General features: G+C 37.4%; 1 protein-coding gene across 4 annotated transcripts in view; it reads right to left on the bottom strand.

Annotated features, from left to right (window-relative positions):
* Nucleotides 1-21,377, bottom strand: part of LOC106160778 (fibroblast growth factor receptor 2) — a 28,928-nt gene extending 7,551 nt beyond the window's left edge. The window contains exons 1-5 of one of the 4 annotated variants that reach the window (XM_013537495.2): nt 21,193-21,377; nt 17,408-17,591; nt 4,672-4,825; nt 3,392-3,516; nt 3,012-3,080 (exon numbers count right to left, since the gene is read on the bottom strand). In XM_013537495.2, the coding sequence (XP_013392949.2) occupies nt 3,012-3,080; nt 3,392-3,516; nt 4,672-4,825; nt 17,408-17,504 (445 nt within the window). In that variant the 5' untranslated portion in view covers nt 17,505-17,591; nt 21,193-21,377. Of the gene's footprint in view, nt 1-3,011; nt 3,081-3,391; nt 3,517-4,671; nt 4,826-7,770; nt 8,204-17,407; nt 17,592-17,857; nt 18,269-21,192 lie in introns of those variants that run through there. The other 3 variants (XM_013537499.2, XM_013537494.3, XM_013537493.3) reach the window with 3 other exon arrangements.
* Between the last annotated feature and the right edge of the window lie 231 nt (nt 21,378-21,608).

Genomic DNA, 21,608 nt, shown 5'->3' with positions numbered 1-21,608 from the left:
GCAGAGCACAGCCTAAGTGACCATACAGCCCCTCTATCATTAACTTAAAGCCCTGGTCATCTGGGTATTGTGTGAACTGGGGGCAGAGACGTGTGCTAGTCTGGCTCTTTCATTAGACAAGGTTAATGCTCCCTGTGGGAGATTGATAAATGACCAAGTAGATGAGGTAGTTTTTTTTCCTGGGCACCTACTGCAGGTGAATTCAGCCCATTTGTTCTTGATTATTTGTCAGTGAAAAACATGATCCATTTCAGTTTTTCAAAAGTGATCTGATCTGAAGACCAATTCCCAGGCCCTCAGATCTGATAATTTCCACTACACACTCATTAAAGGTGCATGGTTCTGGGATATGAGCAAGTGATGCAACAAGAACCAAAATAAGCAAGGCATGCAGGTATAAAGATAGAAATTACAGCAAAATTTACTTAACATTACAGGAGTAGAAAGTCTTGCCATTTGGAGGCCACACAGCCACCCAGGCAGTGGGGTAAAAGCCTGGGAATAGCAAATACATCTGGACTCCATTCCCTGGCAACACACACACCAAGTTAACTGCACTTTATCATCCACTACTTTTTCTGCAAAGCCAGACTTTTTCAGGACTTGTTTTACAACTCACTGAACAACAACTATAGCTGCCAAACACTTGTCTGATGCACTTTCCTTGTTGCTTGTTCCCTGGATCTTATCGGGTGCAAGCTGGGGGTGCAGGCCTGATAGTAACCCGTAGAAAATACTTTCTCCTCAGCTATCTATTTTTCCAAGCTTGGTTTTCAACACTCTCTCTGTATCACAGTTGGAGTCTCAACTAAGAACGTCATTGTGAAGATTCTGCGCTCAGAAAAAGGGCCAAATTTCAAAGTCAGTGATCAGGGACAATGGGGGATCACACCGTCATATCAAGAACAAGCATAAGAGAATGTCAAAATAGACAAAAGATAAACAGTGTAACCATACACAGAGGCATTGATTTGAGACTTTGTAACAGTAAAAAATCCAGCTGTGAATTGTCCTTACTGTTGTTAGGAACAAACTAAGCTGAAAACATCCAACAACCAATAGCCAATTTTTTTTTTCAAAAAAGTTTGCAGTAACATGCACAAGCTGTGGGTCAAATCTTGCACGCCTGTCTTTGCATCTTTTGCATCAGCAAAGACGACTTTTTTTTTCTTTTTAGCCTTAAGTCACTGCCAGACGTGATTAGGCAAATTAAGTCAAATGTTAGATTTAAGATATTGGAATACAGGATCCAGTTCTTTGGCAAAGGTCAAAGTAACAATACACAACCACTCATTTAGCAATGGAAATTCAAAACAAATTTCTTATAGTTTATGGTTTGGCTCTTGAAGAGGGTTTTGGTTTTCTTTCTTGGTGACCCTCAGTTAACCATATTAGGGTTAATTTAAAGAAGTCTGATTACCTAAAAAATTAAAGATGCCATTTTGGTTCCATCACACAGACTAATGTGAAAAGTGAAAAACCTTGGTAAACCATTTATAAGGCTATTAAGAACTGGTTTCCAAAGTGTGGTTTTCTGTTTTCTACTTGTTTTTTGAACCAATCCTTTTCTTCACAGACGCTAGAAGCTATTATTCATTCACCATATAAACTGTGGTGAGGTAGAGTAGGAGAAAAAGACAAAGTCTGCCGCTTGGAAACCCCATTCTGACAGCTTTGACCACTGCTGTCAAAATCAATCTGTCCATCTTAACTCTACAAATGTTTTTCATTAACACACCTAGGATTACTGATTTTCAAACTTTGATTAAGGGAAGGTAATAGTTATTTTCTCAAAAAATTAATGAATTTTATTGTTTTTTACACAGGAATTCCTAATGGCTGCATGTTTCAGACTCAGTAGGAGGCCTGCATTATTCAGGTCACCGCAAGATTTCATTTTATCTGATTCACAGCAATTTTTCACCTGTCATATTGCATGACAACCTTGAATTCCTCCACCAGTATGCTGAATAACAAATAATGTTAAGACCCTTTACCAGAATATGTTACATCTGGACATCAGTCAGACTTTCCCAGGCCAACACTTCTGTAGATTTAGTGAATTTAATACTACCATTGACAGCTTACTGACAAAGGAAGAAATGCCAGAAACAAGTCATGAGAAAGATAATATCCCCTACTCTGAACCTGTGGAATGCAAGTTGTTTTGTATCTTGCTACGAACAACTGGTGCATTTTTGTCAGGATTCTGGAGCTAAGGATAGTATGAGAGTTGACACTATCTTAGACTAAAAATGGAAACAATTACAACCCAGGAAAAGCTATTATCTCTTATCACTTGACATATTTTTCCTAAACACAAACTGGGCAGTTCCATCCAAGTGTCATTCTGAATACAGATACCTTATTCCTGAATACATCTATCTTTCAATGATATCTTTTCAATTTGAAGTCTGGCTTAAAAACCCATCCCGTACCCCACTGTTAGCCAGTAGACTTACTTCCCACCTTTCTCATGTAGAATGTCAAAAGCCCCAAGTACCCTAGACCACAGATACACAAAGTGTCAGTGATTCTTTAATGCACAAAGCTCTTCTCAACCCCAGCATATTATTATTAAGAGGAGGATAATTTGGGGCATTTCACCTAGAGGCTTGATGTCCAGGCATGTTTGCAGGTGCACCACCATTAGTGGAGTGCCCTCATCACTGTCCATTGCAGCTGACAGCGCCAGGGGGGTGGACTGTTTACCTTTCCCAGGACTCCCCAGGCCTGTAGACACAGTTTGCTTACCCTACAAACACAAGCTTATGGAACAGAGCAGCAGGAAAGCATGGGAATGCATGAAACACACACATCGAAGGAAATGTATCCACTCTCAAGTACCGAGTTCACTGTCTACTCCATGCACAGTAAACAATGTTGTTCTTCAGTAAAAACAAGTCAGAGGGGATTTTTAGTCTAAGAAATAACTTGGCTTGTCAAGTCCAGTAGTTCAGGTGACAGTTGAGTTCTGTCATAGACAACATAAAATATCAGGGTCAACTTACTGGGTCCAGTGGGTTTTTCATCTTCATTTGTTTTTATATCTGGCTCGAACACTTGGCCAGTGTAGGGATCTGAAAAGACAAAGTGTAATAAAAACTTAACCACCAAGTACATCATGTAACCTTTCATGTTGGGCTTCCCTTTTACTTCATGTGTGAGGGGAGACATTAATGCCATCAATAAACCAGGTATGCTCTCTTGCCTCAAGAATGTGGCTGGAGCCCCTGTGCTTAGGTACAAGTACGTAATGTGTTCCTTCACGAAGAATTTGATTTATACCTTGAACTGTGCAACTTAACATGTTTACAGCTCCTCTATTTGTGATGCAATTATAGTCAAAGACTCGCCACAAAAGTAATGTATTATGCTGTCTTCTACCTACCTTCTACTTTGACTGTAAAATTCCTCCATGCCTTGCCTTGGTGGTTATATGCCAGACAACCATACTCCCCAACATCTTCACGGGTAACATTGGCAATAGAAAGGCTGTAACGGCTGACATCATATCTGAAATTGTTACATGAAGATTAAAATTTCTGTAAAATTTAATATCTTGCTTATAATAATTGTTTATGCTCATGATCAAAAGTTCTGCTTACTTTTAATTTTTCCTTTGTTTTTCTGTCTTGTTAATTGTAAAGTATTTTGTTTATTTTGGAAAAATTCAACATCTGCAAATTTCCCTTTGTTTTCTATTTTTCAATAAAAAAAAAAGAAAAAAAATCACTCCCAGTTAAAAATCCTGTCATCACGGCCCTCACAACCTGCCAGCCTTTCCTGTGGGAACTCCATTTAATGAATAACAATTGATTAAAAACAATCAGCAAAATACTCAAAAACGTTGTGATAACTTGTTATTCTTCTCCCTGATGGAATAAATTAAATTTCTCCTACTGTGGAAAGTCACTTAAATCAAGGGGCAAATGGAGAGAGAGTGACAAGTTGTTTGATCAAGTGGACATGTGCGGTGTGATGTGGAAACTGTTCACTTTACAAACAAAATATGGCAAACTTTAAAACAATTACGGGATATGATGCATGTGAAAAAGGAAGGTGCATAAGTCCATACAATGAATCAAGCAGATCTTTCTGCTACTCATTAACTCTTCAAATTATTTCAATGTGTAGTGATGAGTAAGGATAACTGCTGTTAGTTTTCTGAGGCCAAGTTTCCCCTCTGTGGTAAATGATGAATAGTTGTACATCTATTTGTCACAAACAATGGACCTATTCAGTGGTATCAAATGCTTTCTATAAGACCACAGTTTCAGCAACTTCAACTTCCAGATGGGTGCAGGGTTTACCAGCATCTTCCTCCCTAATTAAGCTACCAGGCAATCCCTGGTGCCTTCTGTTCTACAGTAGTCCATAAATGTCAAATTGTTCTTTAAAACAAGCAATGGCACAGGGTCTTATATCAGGTTGTAGAAAACTGTCAAAACAAAGCATGTTTGGGGGGTTAAATAGATTGTTGGTTAGATTTTCTACCAGGGAGTTTCATTCCAATGGGCAAAATAGATATACTGCTGGTGAAAAGTCACGTTCTTCAAACATGCGCTTCAACCAGATGATAAATTTTAAGAGATAAACAACTTTCCAGATGTACTGCCTTACAAGACCCAGCTGTTTTAAAAGATGTGTTTAAAGTTGGAGGTTACTCACCTTGGCCAGTTTTTATGATCCACTAATATTCCATTCTTGTACCAGAGGAGCATTGGCTGTGGATTTCCATTCACTCTACACCTCAGCTTGCCTGAGGACATCTCATTAAACCTTATAACACGCGTATGCCTGCCCTTAAAGCTAATAATATCTTCTGAAAGAGAAAAAAAAAACAATAAATAAAAATACTGCATTTCAATCATGTAACTTTGGATTTTAAAATAGATTTATCATTACAACTGAGAATAAATGAATGAGTGAATGGCCAACCCATGTTATTATAAAAGAAAGATGTCAGGTCAGGGGGTTCTGTGATCCTATTACAACCGTTATTTTTCAGGTAAGTTTCTTTAAAGATAAGATTTGAGGCAGTCTGGTAACAGGACCTCACAAAGACTGGTTTATTACTTTCTGCCTCTCGGTGTATACTTTACCAGTTAACTGATATTGCACAACAATAGACCATTATTGTCTTTCAAGACTGAAACGTGAACAATGTGCGACTCTGAAAACACCAACATAGACAAGTCGCCTCGGGCACAGATGAAATTTCATGTAATTCAAGTCATAGTGCTATTTTGAACATAGGAACCATTTTTTGAATGCAGCTCAGGCTGTTCATTTCAATTTACCAGTCCTTCCATAATCTGTCATATCCTGTTGATTTCTCTACACATTACCAAAAAAATCAAGACTTGGATGGAACTCCCCTGCACAGTGGAGAGCGGGTGGGTTGGGCAGGAAGTGGGCCGGAGGGTCAAGTTGGAACCCTGGATCGCAACTTGTGGCAGTCATTTTTATTTTTTCAAAAAAGAAAAATTTTTGATACATGAATAAATACTCCAGACCTCAGCTCAGTTCAGTTGCCCCTAACTGTCCCAATATGTTAATGAATAGGAGAAATGTGTGTAGCTGTCACAAGCACACAGCAGCTTCTGGTATTACATGCTATTGCAGTTGTTTGCAATATATCCTTTCAACCAATTATTTCAGCAGCATACTCTATGATTGAGTTGCAGGAGTTCAACAGGGTTTTTGCAAGCAATGAGCTTTTACCAGGTTCAAGTAGATTTCCATGCCTGCAGTGACCTTTGAGGGAAAAGGAAATGCCCAGATGAAGTGGTTTATTGCTTTCTTACAAACATCCACAATTTCTGTCAGCAATTTTAATTTTGATCACAGCACTGCTTTCAGCCAGGGTAATATAAGTAAGGGAAAAAAGCAAGCATAAATGCCAGGTCAGAATAGTGACCAAATCTATACACTCTACGGAAAGTACACATTTATCACAAGAAATCTGACATCTTATATGAAACACTGAATGGTTTCAATTATCTTTTTCTTAACCTTCTACTAAGGAAAGCCTATCTATTTCAACCTCCCTTAGTTCAACATTGAAATTTACTACAGGACTGGGATCAAGTTTGGTGCTGTTGTCATGGCAATAGACATAAATCCCCAGACTTTGACAAGGTTCTGTTTGAAGCAAAATCTCAAAGGCTGTTTCAGGTGTAGGGTTGGAATTACAATGGTGATTAACACTCAAAGTGGACAGGCTTCATAACAAATGCCATGAACTGCCATGAAAGTCATGTTTCTGGTTCCTCAGACAGTAAAATTACCTTCATTTAATCTAAATCTGTCATGCTTTGATGAAAATCAAAATTCATTTTTGCATGCCAGTATTCTTGATAATTTGCCCAATGTACCCAGTACCCAGAGATAGTGCTTGATAACGTTCACTCAAGACAATAAAATATCACAGACTTGTCAAAAATAAGGAGTGGTTGATTCAGTTGGCCAGTCAACCTTTTTTATTTCAGTTGGCTCCACTTTGCTACACACTAGTGTTTAACTGCCCAGCATGGGTCAATCCCCAGTGACATTGGTCATCATGCCCATTGGTCACTCTGAAGTCCACTTCACACCTGCCACACCACACTGCACTGCCTTGCACTCTCTCAGGACCACAGTTGTTCAGCCAAGTGGAATATTTTCAAGTAATAAATTGATACTCCATTTGTCAATTTTCCTGTTTTCTGATTGCCAATACAAACTGCTTGAGGTGCAGGCTAATTAGGAACTGTAGCTCTGACAGTTAAGAGGTAAAATGGTGACATTTACAGGCAGATCTTAATTACTGTAGTTTGTGAAGTCTTTTGACATTTAGTGCAATGTAATTGCCTGATCTGCTCTAAGCAAAGTAAATCCAGCACAATTCCTGCACCATAGAGTACCATGCTCATAGGATTCGTGAAAATCTTAGTGAATCTTTCCCAGGGTAAGAAGATAAAAATGATCTGTAAATTCAGGTAGCATCATTCTAGTTGACTTGACAGTTGTGTACACAGGGATACAGGGTACTGATTAAACATGCCATTTAATACTGGTGCCCATTTCACAGGCTACTTCTAATGGTGATACACAACATGTGCACATTTACATCAAGCGATGATGGTCACTTTTTTTTTTGAAAACTAAGTCATGCTTATAAATACCTCTACTTCAACTCTTCAACTCATCAATCTAAAATTAGCCCTATTCTTACTCAGCCTTTTCAATAAGATTAAGTCTCTTAATGAGATTTACTTTTCAATGATTTGCTTTTCTCCTTCCTGGGATTTCCCTACTCTGCCTGACACCAAGGGCTAATGAAAAGCATGTCATTTAGAAAATAAAAGATGACAAGAAGTCTATTCTTCTTGCTACCTGGGCTCCTCTCCATAATATTGGGGTAATTCAGTACACATACCTCTGCACTAATCCTCTGAAGTTTGAGACTGTCTAAACATTACATAACTCCGGGCTACCAAAAGCTGATGATGCTAAAAGGTTATACAAGGCACCCTAATCTCACTGTCCAATATTAGAGTTACTTAGATCTACACTCTGATTATTAGAAACACCTTTTCTACAGACAGTTCATTAATTCTTGCTTACTTATAGCACTTTTTCCTTTGAGAAAAAAATAAAAATTACAATAACTTCAATTGTAGTTAAAACAGTACACTAATGAACTATAATAAAGATAAAATCAATTTCCTCTCACAAAAAAAAAAAAAAAATCCACTGATATACAGTTAAATCCAATTAACTTACTTCTGTATGTTGCAGTTGATACAGTTGTAAATCCATAAAGGAATGGTAAAATCCATAGTAAAGTAGTCCTAAAAAGTTTTATGTCTGCCATGTCCAGAATCACCATGCAAACTGACCTGCACTGGTCAGTGGTCATGGGTAGTAGTAATGCAGTAACTTCCTGAGGATGTTCTTAATCAGTTACTTCACACACCAGCACCTCCTGGTGAGATTAAGCCACTCACTACAGTATCATTAACAAGGAGGCTGGCTGGCAGGCAACCTGGTCAGTTAATACCCAATATAGACCAATTAATCAGCCAACCAAGTAATTAACAACTGTGTGACTTCTTCCTTAATTCTGAAAGATCAACAGTGCCAAGTTAACATGTCATCCTGTGAGAGCTACCAACATCCTCCACAATAATGGCAATGACCAACTGACTGACTACGATTTTCTCTGGATTTTACTCTTTTTCTTCAAGTCCCCCCCTCTCTCTAATCTGGCATCTGATCCTTACTTTGTCTCTGCCAGCTTTGATAAGACAGACACAACAGGAAACCCTATCATGGCCATCACACAAAAGTGGAGATAATGGTCAGAGCAATGTCTCCCCCATCCTCCCCAGTGCCGTCAAGCTGGGAAGATTTACAAGCCAGGCTGAACACTGCTTTGATTGCTTGAGAAAATAACAGCAGCTTGGATCAATTTCCATGTCAAATGGTTCTGCTGGTTAAACAGCATAATACTGGTGGCCTCCAATAATTTTAAGTAACAAAGTTTTAAAAGTAAATGAATTCATCCTGCTGAAATTGAGAGTTGCACTCCTTTAACTGTGCGGGTTACCTCATTCCATTCCAAATTCTATACAATACTCATCATTGAATAAATAAAAGAAAAACACTTAAGTGGCAAATAAAAACAACCAGATTGCATAACACCCCCTTTTCTTGTCTATTTTCAGAAAAAAGTTATTTAAAAGTTTTTAAACAATTTAAACTGACAGTAACAGAAAGTGTGTGTGCGTGTGTGAGCCACCTGCTACTGGGTACATGTTCTAGGACCCGAGTTGGAGTGACACTTGCACTTTTTGTGTCAGTATTCTCAGCAGTTAGTACACATCCTAACTTTAGGGACAGGAAGACCCTCTTGAATCAAACCCTTTCCCTCACACAACTCAGGCCAAAAGGTTTCCTGCGCTCCAACTAAAAATCAAGTAATCACTTCCACTGACTCTATTAATCTTTTTCAATGTCCCAAACTTACAATTTGTAAAGTGCTAAATAAGACTGATATAGCAGCTTCCTTATAGAGCTAAATTTCTATTTTAGATAAATTCTATTCACTTTAAATTGACCTATTCCCACATGTCTTGTAGCATTTCCTCTTCTTTACACTCGAGTTGTAATAAATTGGTTACTGTGTGACTTAAATAGAACTTAAAGTGATGGTTATGTGATGTATAAGAATAATACTTAAGTGCCCTAATACAGTATATTTACTGAAAAAAAACCCTGTAATCTGAACCACGGCAATTATCCGAGACTGCAGAGAGATGGCACAACTTGATATCATCAAGCATTTTTTGCTGCCATCGACTCACTATGCCCAATATAATGGTTAGTGTCAGGATCTTCCTGAAACTTGTTGTGGTGATAAAATGTAATTTTGTGAATCAATGCAGCATTAAAAGTTTTGTAAACCCAACAATGCATGGGACATTTGTGTGGGGGAAACAGCTGCCGAAGTTGCTCCATGAATCATGCGATTGGGGTGCGGCCCATTGTACCCCTGCCCCTTCGGAGTTGTTTTGTCCTTACAGCTAGTTCATCATACAATAACATGCTGCGGCCAGTTGCAAGATTTAACTAATATATATTTCTGTCGGTTTTTCTTTATTTGAAGTCAGTTTGATTATATTTATTGATAAGCACATTAAGAAAGAGATCAAACATAGCATAAAGGCAACAAGGAAGGTGCTTTGTCCCCCTGAATAAGCTTGTTCTGTGAACAAAGCGAGGAGTCTTATTGCATTAACTGCTCACATTGCTTTTATAATCCTGTAGACCCACTCTTTTCCTGTTCCTCCTCCACTATGTGGTCTCTACAAGCCAAGCCAGTGTTTAGATTGCCCACAGAGCAATCTGCCCGAGATAAGAGCAACACTGTCTCAAGTTAAAGCACTGTCTATCCTCAAACTAGCTAGGCTGTTCCAAGACATGGCTAAGGTTGGTTTTCTAGAACTAGAGAGAGGTGCCTATCTTTTTGGTAAACAATACTATCACAAATTCAGTGCTTATCTTGGACCAGAAGTGGAGGTGTTGATCACGCTCCCACAAACACACAGCCATATGTACAAGCAGCACAAAGTCAAACACTGTCTCTTTATCAAAATTTTCAAGTGAGAGACTTCACTTATTTATCAGTTGAAATTTATCTGATGAATCATTCTACCTACTAATCAGGTCCCAGACCAAGTACCAGACCCAGTCAATAGTGTCTATACACAGACCAGCCTGGGGGAGTCCCAACTATCTTTACTATAAACTCCCTTTCACCTGTATGATCACAGGTGTAATCTTTACTTAGTGATCGACATAATATTATTTGTCTCTACATCCATTTGTAGGTAGTAATTATCTCCCTGCTCTAGCACCAATGACAGCCCATAAATTTGATGCTGTAGATAGCCTATGTAATGCACCCTGTCATTTTACTGATAGGTGACAGCAGGTTGCTGCCTTCAAGACACCATTTGCATGCAGACAAGATACAGTTAACATTTATTTGTCATACCCGTCTTGTTCCTATCTGGGCACAATCTTCCCTTTTGGGTTCACTATCGCATCATCTCCCATTCTTACTCAATTATCTGAGGTATGGACCTGATTCTATCATGCTAGCTGATAGGATGTTTTGGGTGAAATTATTGTTTTATGGATATCTTAAATGGCTTAGAAGCTAGAAGTTGTGAAAAGTTGAAAGTTGATTATCTGTGCACACCTATGAGGGGAAGAGGAAGTCCTTCTTAGATAGAGCAATCAGTATTTGTAACACTAGACTTACTTATTACATAAGACAGAAACACTTGATAAAAAAGATTGATCAGAAATTTAGTGAGGGTTATTACATTCAGCCAAATCCAGGTTTGAATTTAATCTGGACTTCAAGTGGCTTGTTGTAGAGATTTACTGACAGAAAATTGCTCTCCACTCGGGCACATTTGAAGGGGGACTTAACCTCTCTCCCTGCTCAGCTAAATAAACACCTCCCCATCTGCCATGCACTAAAATAAAATGCCCACCTGAGTTGGACAGAGGCTCTATGCCTGGGCCACTTGAGAGGTTTAGTATTAGAATGGTCATATCACAGGAATGTATACACAAGGCGCTGGGTAAAGAGACTGAAAAATCTTGCCACATGTGGAATGCATCTTAACATGAATGGTGCAGCAAAAGTAAAACCTGAATGGGAGCATGCTTCTACTGTGTCAGAGAAATAAAACTGCAATAATGCTTTTAAGTATTATGCGAGGTAGGGGCCATTACACTGTTTGACCACAAAAGATATGCACTATTTGCAGAAAATCTCCACACTCATTCAAAAATCTACGACCTTTCCCATATTTGAGTTTCTTAACATTTATTTGCCAAGGTTTCATTCATAAAATCTTATATCTTATCTTTAGTGGCAAAGGCGACATGTAAGATTGCCGTCAAGCAGTGTGGGCTTGTGTGTTGCTATCAAAGAGCAAACAGTACAGTGTTTTGGCGGGAAAACTAGCTTCTGTGCATAATAACCAGCAAGAATATTATAAACACTGGCATGCAGCCAGTAATAAACAAAATCACAAAAACCCTATTTACCCTTCTATTACTACCTGCATACCATATGAAACCAATATAATAACCCCTAGACAAGAGCCTGAGCGCAACATAAAAATTTGACAGGGCATGAAATAACATTAATAGCAAGGCAACACAAAGAGGCTTAAATCAAGGTGGATAAAAGAGCATAAAAACAGTCTCGTGCTGTTTAAGGTGAAGAATAAGTGAAAGAGAAAATCATTGAAATTTGTTTTCTAAGAAGTGTTTATCGTGTGGAAAAGTAAGGACTTGCTTTTTGCAGTACACCTGGATCTCCAGCCAGGCCATATCTGTGCAGAGTGTTTGCTTGACCTATAACTGTCCTATGTGCTCTTGTCACAGCTCAAGTGCAATCGGGTGCATCTGAGAGCTCTTCACTTGTGGAGGGCAGTCAATAATTGCCCTGGCAACAGCATACTAACATTCACCCAACCTATATTGACACATCTCAAGGACTAACAGTAAATCTGCATCTCACCAAGTGTAATGTGCATTCAGCAATTAATACTGGCTACTTAAGAAATATATCAAATTCAGTAACTGAAACAAATCTAGGTAGCCATTCTTTTCTGCAAAGAGCATACACAATACACAGCTGCTAACTGAGCTTGCTGAATTTTTCTCAATTTTCATAATTCAATTTAAAAACATCCAGGGTCCTGGGTGCCAGGTGCCAATCACAGGAAACCCTGTCAAAATTGCCTGTGACCCATAAACAACTGTAATTATTCTGGGACAGGTAAAACTTTACACAAAATGGACTTTTACTGTAGTGGCAATATGACTCACATCAACCGAAATTCCACCAAACAATACTGTGCAAGCAAGGGGCATCTCTCTCCTGAATACAAATGCCCGTTCACAAAGCAAGCTTTACAGGGCCCCATGTTTGCTTAAGACAAGGCAATATCCAAGCTGCAGCTACTACTGTCTACAAGGTAATAAACTAGTCCCTTGCTGTCCCCGGGGATCACACTAGATGTATGTTTGTCAAAGAAGAAGGGAAAGCAGTTTCAACAAAAACACACTCAAGAAATTGTTTATCAAATATTGATGGTCTTCCTGCCAGGTTACAAAATCCAAGCATCAAACAGCTGGAATGTTAAGGTGTAGACCCACCTTTATGTAACCAAAATGGGAAATAAAAGTCCTTCATCACTCAGAAGTAGACATTTTCACCTTCATAATCACTAAAATCATGAGCAAAGTTCACTTCAAATATCCCCCAAGGGGGAATTTATCAATTTACAAACTTTCATTTCTGTTGACTTATGATAAATATATCTTGGGCTTATTTTATGGTTCTCAGCTTGTTCCTGCACTGGGCCTCACTTTTGCAATAACCCTGGTAGATCAGGAGATAGTTGTCCAATCTGCAAATATGCTTTGCATTTTTGATAGCAACACTGATTTATCAAATCTTCATCCCAATAATCATAGCCCCATTTTCTAGACTGGAAGAGAAGAATTTTCATCCCCTGGATTGCAAATGTATTTCAATGGAGATAATCCTTCATTACTGATTATCCTGGCTGCCAAAGAGTCTTACCCAGTCACTCATACCTAAGCTTCACAAATCTCATTCAGTATAGTAAAATGCCACATACATAGAGTTCTAGCCAGCACCCTTGTAAGCTTGGTGCCTCCTATCAAAGGGGATTTTCTGTGATTTACTGCTAACAAACAGTTGTAGCTTTGGCTGCTAAAGTTCAGGCTTAACTTTCCCAGGTTATCATATGCCAAAGGCAATGGTGCAGCAAGGCCCAGTTTTGACTGGTGGGGGGAAAAGGGATGGGAAAAGAAAAAGGGCTCTTTGGTACAACTATCTTGACTCTGCATGTAAACATTTATTCAGCAGGTGTACAGTCTCAGTCCTCTCATGCGTTCAGCATCAGTAAAATTGTGTGGAGACTGGGTTAGTTTTCACCCCTACCTGACATGCTACAATAGCTGCTGTCAAGTAAGGTGACAAACACAGTAATGAGAGGCCACAACATGCCTGGCACATTAAAGAGGGTACACAATGCAGCCAGTCAGGACGCTCCCACCTCATCAACTTGCCAGGAATCTCAGTTCCAGAACACAATTTCAGTCTCTGTCTCAGTGATACCTTACACAGTACAGTATACACTGCACTGTCCTATGACACATAAGTTGACAGCCCTGAATGTGGATGGTAATATAAGATGTGAGAAAATAGTAGAGGGTCTTGAATGGCAGGGGCATGGCAGGCTGGGGTACTGGATCTAATGACTCTTACATATTGACGGGAAGTCTCCAGATAATGATGACAGATCTGCTACTATAGTTTTATGCTACCTGAACTACCTGGTACTTGCAGTTAGTTTAAATGGACCGTGCAGTAGAACCTCAATTTGAGCCCATGTATGTGTGTTACAAGCCACTACATAACGTACTATGGTCTAAACTCCAATTCTTTGAAAAAAAATTTTTTTTTAAATAGTTGTGGTCTAAAGAGCACCATTGCTATCTGCATGCAGTTAAAACTGTCACATGTGATGAATAATCTTGACAACATCTTAAATGTTTCGGAGACCATGAGGCAAAAAGTGCAGGAAAGGGCATGGCTTTTAATTACAAAGTGTGTCTACAAATATTGGAAAAATAAACATGACCATGCTTTCATTAAGTTCAAAATTGAAACCATGAACCTAACTGTGGATAGGGCCAAGTTTTTCAGCTAACCCTAACTCAATATGGTAAATGTTACCAAGATGCAGTAATTCAATCTTTCAATTTGAACTGTAATATCTTCCAAATCTATTTCTCACATGTTCTTTTTGATGCAGGTGAATTACATGAAAGACCTTATGTTTTTTCCCTGCGTTTCCCAATCCAAATTTATATTCCTTCAAGATTGCGTATGTCTAACACGCTTGTTTTCAGTTTCAAAATAACAGATAAACAAACAAAACTACATGAAGGATAAATACTCAACTCAGCTGTCACCATCTTTTTGTTGGGTGAAATATGGGGAGAGATGCACAGATAAAGTGGCATGTGGGTGAGGAATGTAGAGATATGCTATGAAAATTTCAATTAACAGTTATCCTTATAATTAGTTGCATTATCAATCAGGATCTTCCTGCTGGAGGAAAGTAGGATTTCCTGTGCCAGGTAGCATGGAGAACACCTTTTCCAACACTAATATTCCACAAAAAGCATTTTCCCATGGTTATGTCTTATTTTTTCTCCCACAGTCAGGCTAAGACAAACTTCTTAAATTTTTCATCTTTATTTTTTCATATGTTATAATGAATTTTTGTAATGTACACTTACAAGTGAGTGAACAAATAACAGTGCATGTGTGTGTATGTAGCATTTCATTTAAGTGCTTTTGTACGTGTGTGTGCGTGTATGTCTTTTTTTTTTGTATGCTATGTTTATTTTTTATGTTTATTTCATAATCAAAATAAAAAAGTAATCTTAATCATTTTGTTTAATCTTTTAAAATTCATTTGACCGCAAATTTTTCAGCGGCTGTAATAGAAATTTTACTTTAATAAGTCTTGTGGTGTTATAATCTTAAAATTTAAAATATTGAAGTATTAACTAGAAATTTATAAATAATTAATGAGCATGGGATTGCAAATTCCTTAAATAATTTGGGAGGAACACAGTCGTCCATATCAAAAACTTAGATAAAAGAGGTTACATGCCATGAGAAAGAAATGAATGTTTATATACATAAGTATAACTATATCTCCCTTTTGATCAATGTAAAATTTGAGGAAATTAAAAAACTGAAAACAGGTGTAAATTCAAGAATTCTAAAACAAGGGCAACCACAAATAGATACCTACAGATTCACCAATTTAAAGAACCAGGATGACTTTTCATACAACATATTTCCTTTGCAGAGGTGTTAACGGAAACGATCTAGAATTCAGAAATGACCCATAGACGATCTCATAACAGATACAGCTTTCTCCACCTTTGCAATGTTTTCTCTACCTTTATTTATATTCCAGTGGCATTTTATTAACAATTTACCCTGCCTCCCAGACAACACGCATACATCTGGGTACATAAAAGGGAATAAAAAGCGCATCCAGATGCCCCAAATGCAATTAGTGCAAATTTGTGTACTCGTTCTTTGCAATCAAATTCAGGAGTCCAAAGAGAGCATTAAACCCCCACCTTCACACCTAGATTCACCTTTTAAATGCCAAGTTTGTTGTACTAAGTCCAACATTCAGTCTTACATATATACCTAACACAAAACTAGTAATTTTCTTGATTACTTATTTTTTCAATTGTGCAATATTACCAACTGGTTTCCTCTGTTAACAACCACTCTGTTTATATGAATTTTAAGCTCAGGTTATTCCGTTATTTAGAAAAGTGTCTGTGAGCTCATTAGAAAATGTTAGGCAAGTCTGATGTTGTCAGAGGCCTGGCATGTTTTTTCTCACAACAAACAATACAGGGGCTGCATAGTGGCACACCTCACCTTTCAGGTAAGCAAGCAGATGGCATGTGGGTCCTTGTTTACTTTGTTTATTTTTGCTCTTGCAGCCATGATGGAAATTACAATATTCAATAGTAGTTGCCACAATAAACATTTTAACATTAGAATTAAATCTTAGTATTCAAAAGTAGTGGGTTTCAAATCTAACTTCATTTGGTTTGTGCCCCAGCAGACTAGTTGATAGAAAGGTTTCTACCAGGGCTGCTTTATAAGTTTGCCAGGGTAAAATTAGTTTTCTGAAGCAGAAGAGCAGATGTGGTTTCAGTGACACATGCTTGAAAAGTTTAACTGCTAATCTGCTTGAAGAAAATGTCTAGCTTGTTTTTCAAAAGGCACATTTCAGTGCCAGCTTTTTTCCTCTGCACCTACATAATTCCACATGCCTATATCATTCTAGAAGGAACAATTGTCAATGAAGACACTTTCCACATAAGACAGACAAGTAATGTGTATCCCAACAACCTGCTGTGAAAGCGCCTAAGACTAAGACATGCCTGTTTTTAGACTTCCTTCATTCTGGTTCTCATTATTCTCAACTGACCCCAGTCTATTCAATGTCACTGACCAGCAAGGCACAGTTCCCAAATTTGACCATTCTGAGAGAAGTACAGCAAAGTGGAGATTTCACTCTTTTTGGCGTACTATACTTTGCTTGATACTTTCATTTTAGGGAAGCGCCATAATATTACCAATTAATCTTTCACGATTTGAATCTTTGAATAAATTGTATTTCAAAACGGTAATGTTTTCAGCAACATCAAAGTATTAGCATTGCAAACTTTAGGAACTGAACCTGAATGGCTCAAGTGGCAATTAATACTTCAATGTTTCGTCAATGGATTTTGCTCAACCCTTTTTCTTTGCCTCAGAATACAATAAATCTTATGACTGGTTAAAATCATTGTAGCACAACAATGGCAAAATAAATTTTGATTTATGTGGATTCTTTTGTTGGGAAAAGCCATTTTCTTGGTAGGATCCAATTTCAACATGAACCCACAAAATTTTTGCAGATGGACCATTAACTTTTTGTCAACCTTCAAAGCAGCTGTGTTGAACCACAATACTCCTACGATGGCTGAAAATTGGGTTCAGCTATACACAAATTTGAGCTTTGCAATAGTCATCAAATTCTGATTTCATGCTGGTCTTTACCCATTTATACATCAAACATTTAGTCAAATGAAAGAATAAATCATGTTAAAAATTTTCAAACAATCTTATTAATTTGTTTCTAACTACATAAAAACTTTAACAAAAAATTAATTTTATTTAAATCAAATGAAAATATCTACTTACTGTTTTTCCTGTTGTGTCTCTTTGCACAGACTACAGCAAAAATCAATGTCAATATCAACAGTTTTAATAATGCGTGTTTCCAAATTGTTCTGTTCATGATTCCTTGTGTCTTTTTAACTGGTACTATCACTTCCACCACGGCATCACTGCGATTTATCTTCTCTCAGCTTCTGTCATTCAATATCTGTGAGAAAACAAAAAAATCATTTAACTTAAAATTCAAACCCAAGCATCTGTATACTAAAAAGTTAGGGGCCTATAAATGCAAAGCCTTGTCTGGAAACAATCATTTTTCACTCTCCTGCTATTCTATACCTTCATCAACAGGGAGGCTTATCAGTAAAGCATCTGTCCTGCCGACTACCGACTTGTTGAATATGCAGGACAAGCTACTGATTGTGACCTGGCATTCAAGTTTCCACTTACTACTCCAACTGTCATTATACTAACCTTCCTTCACTTATCATGCTGCCTTACTTGGAAAAAAATACCTGGGGCTAATTTTTCATTTATGGTGCTATTATATGAGAGGCTTTCTTTTCTTCTGAACATGTAAACTGTGCACACTTTATCAAGAAGGCTTGCATGTCTTATTTTTTCCTTCCTTTATCAGCACTCTCAGTGGAGATCACACGCAAAAGTGAGAAGCCAATCAGAGTGAGGCTGGTTTATCTCTGTTACTTGCGTCAAACTCATAGAAGTGATCTTTTCATTTGCCTCATCAATAAAGAAGTGATACCAAAACTACAGTTGAACTTGGCTTTAAACAACTAAGATCGTTTCACTAGCCAATTCTTTTTACAAGACAGGAAGCTATCAGTTTGTCTAAAAACAGGTCTGCAACTCTTAAATAAACAGAACTGAAAATACTACCAAGACTCAATCACGGCTGAACTAAATACTCTTTTTTGACTGGACAGCACATTTACCTATGATGTTTTTTTCTGACTAGGATATACAGATTTTCCACTGATTTAGACCAGATGGTGGCAGTTGGAAAAAAAAAACATCACCCACATCAGCATTTGACCCATTTTTTGCATGCTCTTATATTAAAAAATCTTCTTTCAATTTTCTTTTTCATTTTCTTATCTTTTCTCACTTCACTTTCCTTTTTTCTATCATTTCTTTCTTTTTCAAATGATAAGAAATCAATGTTGAAGAGAAAAACATGAATCACCTAAACATAAGCGTACTTGTTTGGTTTAAAAAAATAAACTGAAATGACTGAAATCAAGTAAATAGTAAATAGTACAGAATCCCATTTCCACTTCATGCTAAGGTTCAATAATCAAACTGCAAAATAAAATAAATCATTGCAAAGGTTAACAATCTTGGTTACTAAGAAGTATTTTCAGCATCTTCACACCTGGTCTAGGAAACTCCCTCCCAGTTTTACTATCACTATCTACTCTTCAAGACTGTAAATGCATTCCCTAGCACAGTGTCCACACCACCACAATTGTGACACCAGATACCACTACCGACAAGTGCACAAAGAAAGGAGCAGCAGATGCTGAACTTTTGACAAAACGCCAATCATCCAACATCAGAGAGGAGAAAACCAATGAACTGCAAACATCCCTTCTTAGCTTATCTTTTTACCTATTGAGGGTCAGAGAAATGCTATGACATAAGGGCCCACCATATGTTATAAGGCCATGCCAATCACTCCTGTACTCTGAGCTACTTACTTCCAAGAGAGATTCCACCTAGTTAAAGAAGTGTTAAATTGCCACTGGCCAGTTCACCAGTTACCTGTGTCTTTATCCAGTAATTAAGCCATCAATACAGGCTCATTGGTCTTGCAATTGAAAGCAGGGATTTTTCACAGAGACTGATGTGTCCCATGGTGGAAGTAATTTATTGTCCCCGGCAAACATTTACTTGTTCAGGCATCTGGTGCACAGGTAATCACCTTCACCACACATTTGTGAACTGAAGAATACAATTCCTTTTCTTTGAGTGGAACATAGTGGAGTAATTCATTTGAAAAGTAGGTTTTACTAAGTGAACTGTTGCTGAGCCAAGTAAAAACAATTCTGTTTTCCAAAAATTTATAATAGCATTCCCTAAGGAAATTGAACAGCCAAACATTGTGGTGCCCATTTACAATGTCAGTGTTGTATACTACCATAGAACTGCTAGAAAAGGAAGCTCATGCAACAGGTTTTCTTAATTAAAATGTTTATTTCCTACTTCCTCAATCAATCCAGCTGCTTGCCATATTATGATGCCATACACTTAAACATAACCATTCCTAGTATTTGCTGTCCACATTTTATCAATCAACCAAGAATGAATGAATGAATCAGAAGTCAGTAACCATAAAACGGTCTCATTTTGAATCATTTTCCTTCATATTATCTATAAAAGCAGTCATAAATACTATAAAACCTTACATAATCTAAATGCCATGTTATCAGTAAATATTCCAGTATTGTTTAAAAATCAGTTTACCTTATCATAAGGGCATTTGTGCAGATCAAAAATAATAGCCAATTATCTGCGCCTTGCGGCTGCAGCAAGGGCTATTTCTGCAGTCCCCAGTTTGAGGTGGTTAAACAGAAATAAAGATAAGACTTCGGGAATGCAATTACCCTCTCATTGTCTTGTTTCTGTTCTTGCTAGTACTACATTTAACAACTATCAAATATCAATGGACTCCAGAACAACTCAGAAGCTATAAATCTTGATTTTCCAGGTTATATGGTTGTTTATACCCACGACAAACAAACAGTGGTCTGGAATGTTCAACAGTTGACTATATCAACTGTTAATTGTTGAAAGAAACCAATAAATCCACTACATTAAAGTTAGTTTCTAACACATACCTCTCTAATTATCATACTAATACCAAAATTATAAATAAGTGCGCTTGGTCAAATATTTTATGTCACCTTAAAATTCTACAATATTCAATTTATTTTTTTTTTTCTATTAAACCTCTGAGTGGAATATCTTTTATCAATGTAAGTGTCCACCTATAATTTTGTGAATAAAATATGGGAAATTGTTACTTTGTTTCCAAGTCACCACAACACAAGTGTTATAGTGACGTAAAATTGAGAAAAATTGTTTCTGGACATTTGACATTCTGCATCAAAATGTCATTATATTTTATACAGAACTTGGGGGGCTTTTGAATTTATATTTTATTTATCGAGTTTCAGACACAAAAAGACCGAGTATTACATTTGGTTTTTCCATCAAACTGTACATACTCTACGTATTATCATTCTCTACGTATTACCAGAATACAAATTTGTAAAAAAAATAATAATAATGCTTATTTTACCGTTTCCTTGGCCAAATCATTTAGAGCACATCAAGTATAAGAGGTTTTTTTTCGAAAAATGAAATGATGGATGAAATCCCCGACGTACCTAAAATGAGGGAGCGACGTCTATGACAAGTATTCAACCTCAGTATGACCCGACATGCTAGCAGTCTATGTCTCAACAGTGCCGTTCTTAAACAGTTTCAACATCATGTCACATCAAAGTTAATACATCCTTAGGTATAACGAACCCCCCTTTATTCCCACGTTACCACGCTGCGTAGGTCGCATTTTGACAATGAATGACCTCCATTTTGGAAATCACAACACTGCTAAACATGGGAAGTTTGTCAAACTCTCTAAAAAGTTTTAGCAAGCGTGCAGCTCTTAACCAAACGCAAAATAGAAAGCATTTATACTACATCTATACATATGAATAAAACAATGTACATGAAGAAGTCTTAAAAGACCAAAAGTAGCAAGTTAGATTGGAGCTACAGCCTACCTTTCATTCGTCCGCTCCGTACGGCGCTGTGTTTGGACTAAGTTTACAGCCACGTGATTGCAGCGCCTCTAACTTCAAATCGTGACGTCACGCGTAAGAAGCGACTTTTGTATAATAATATTTGGGATTGAAAGAACATAATAATTATGAATTATAATTAATAAAATTTGACGACTTTCAAAATGCTCTTAATCTTAAACAAGCATTAGTTGCCGTAAATTTTGCTCCCCAGTGCCGTTTTCTTTCTCGCTTTTTATTTTTTTGGGATTCGTAACAGGCGGTATAAGCCATGGGTATAGAAGTTAAAATTTAATTTGAAACCACAAAAACATAAAAACAGGTCCTGGGAATTCTTATTTTGTTAATTTGATTTTTTCTTAATTTAATTCCCCCTACTGAAATCCATTATTTTCAAA

The sequence above is a fragment of the Lingula anatina genome, chromosome 1, assembly GCF_051362555.1.
Source record: "Lingula anatina isolate TDL-2025a chromosome 1, LinAna3.0, whole genome shotgun sequence".
Lineage (NCBI taxonomy): Eukaryota > Metazoa > Brachiopoda > Lingulata > Lingulida > Lingulidae > Lingula > Lingula anatina.
The sequence above is the reverse complement of the archived record's forward strand: the minus strand, read 5'-3'. Positions and strand labels throughout refer to the sequence as shown.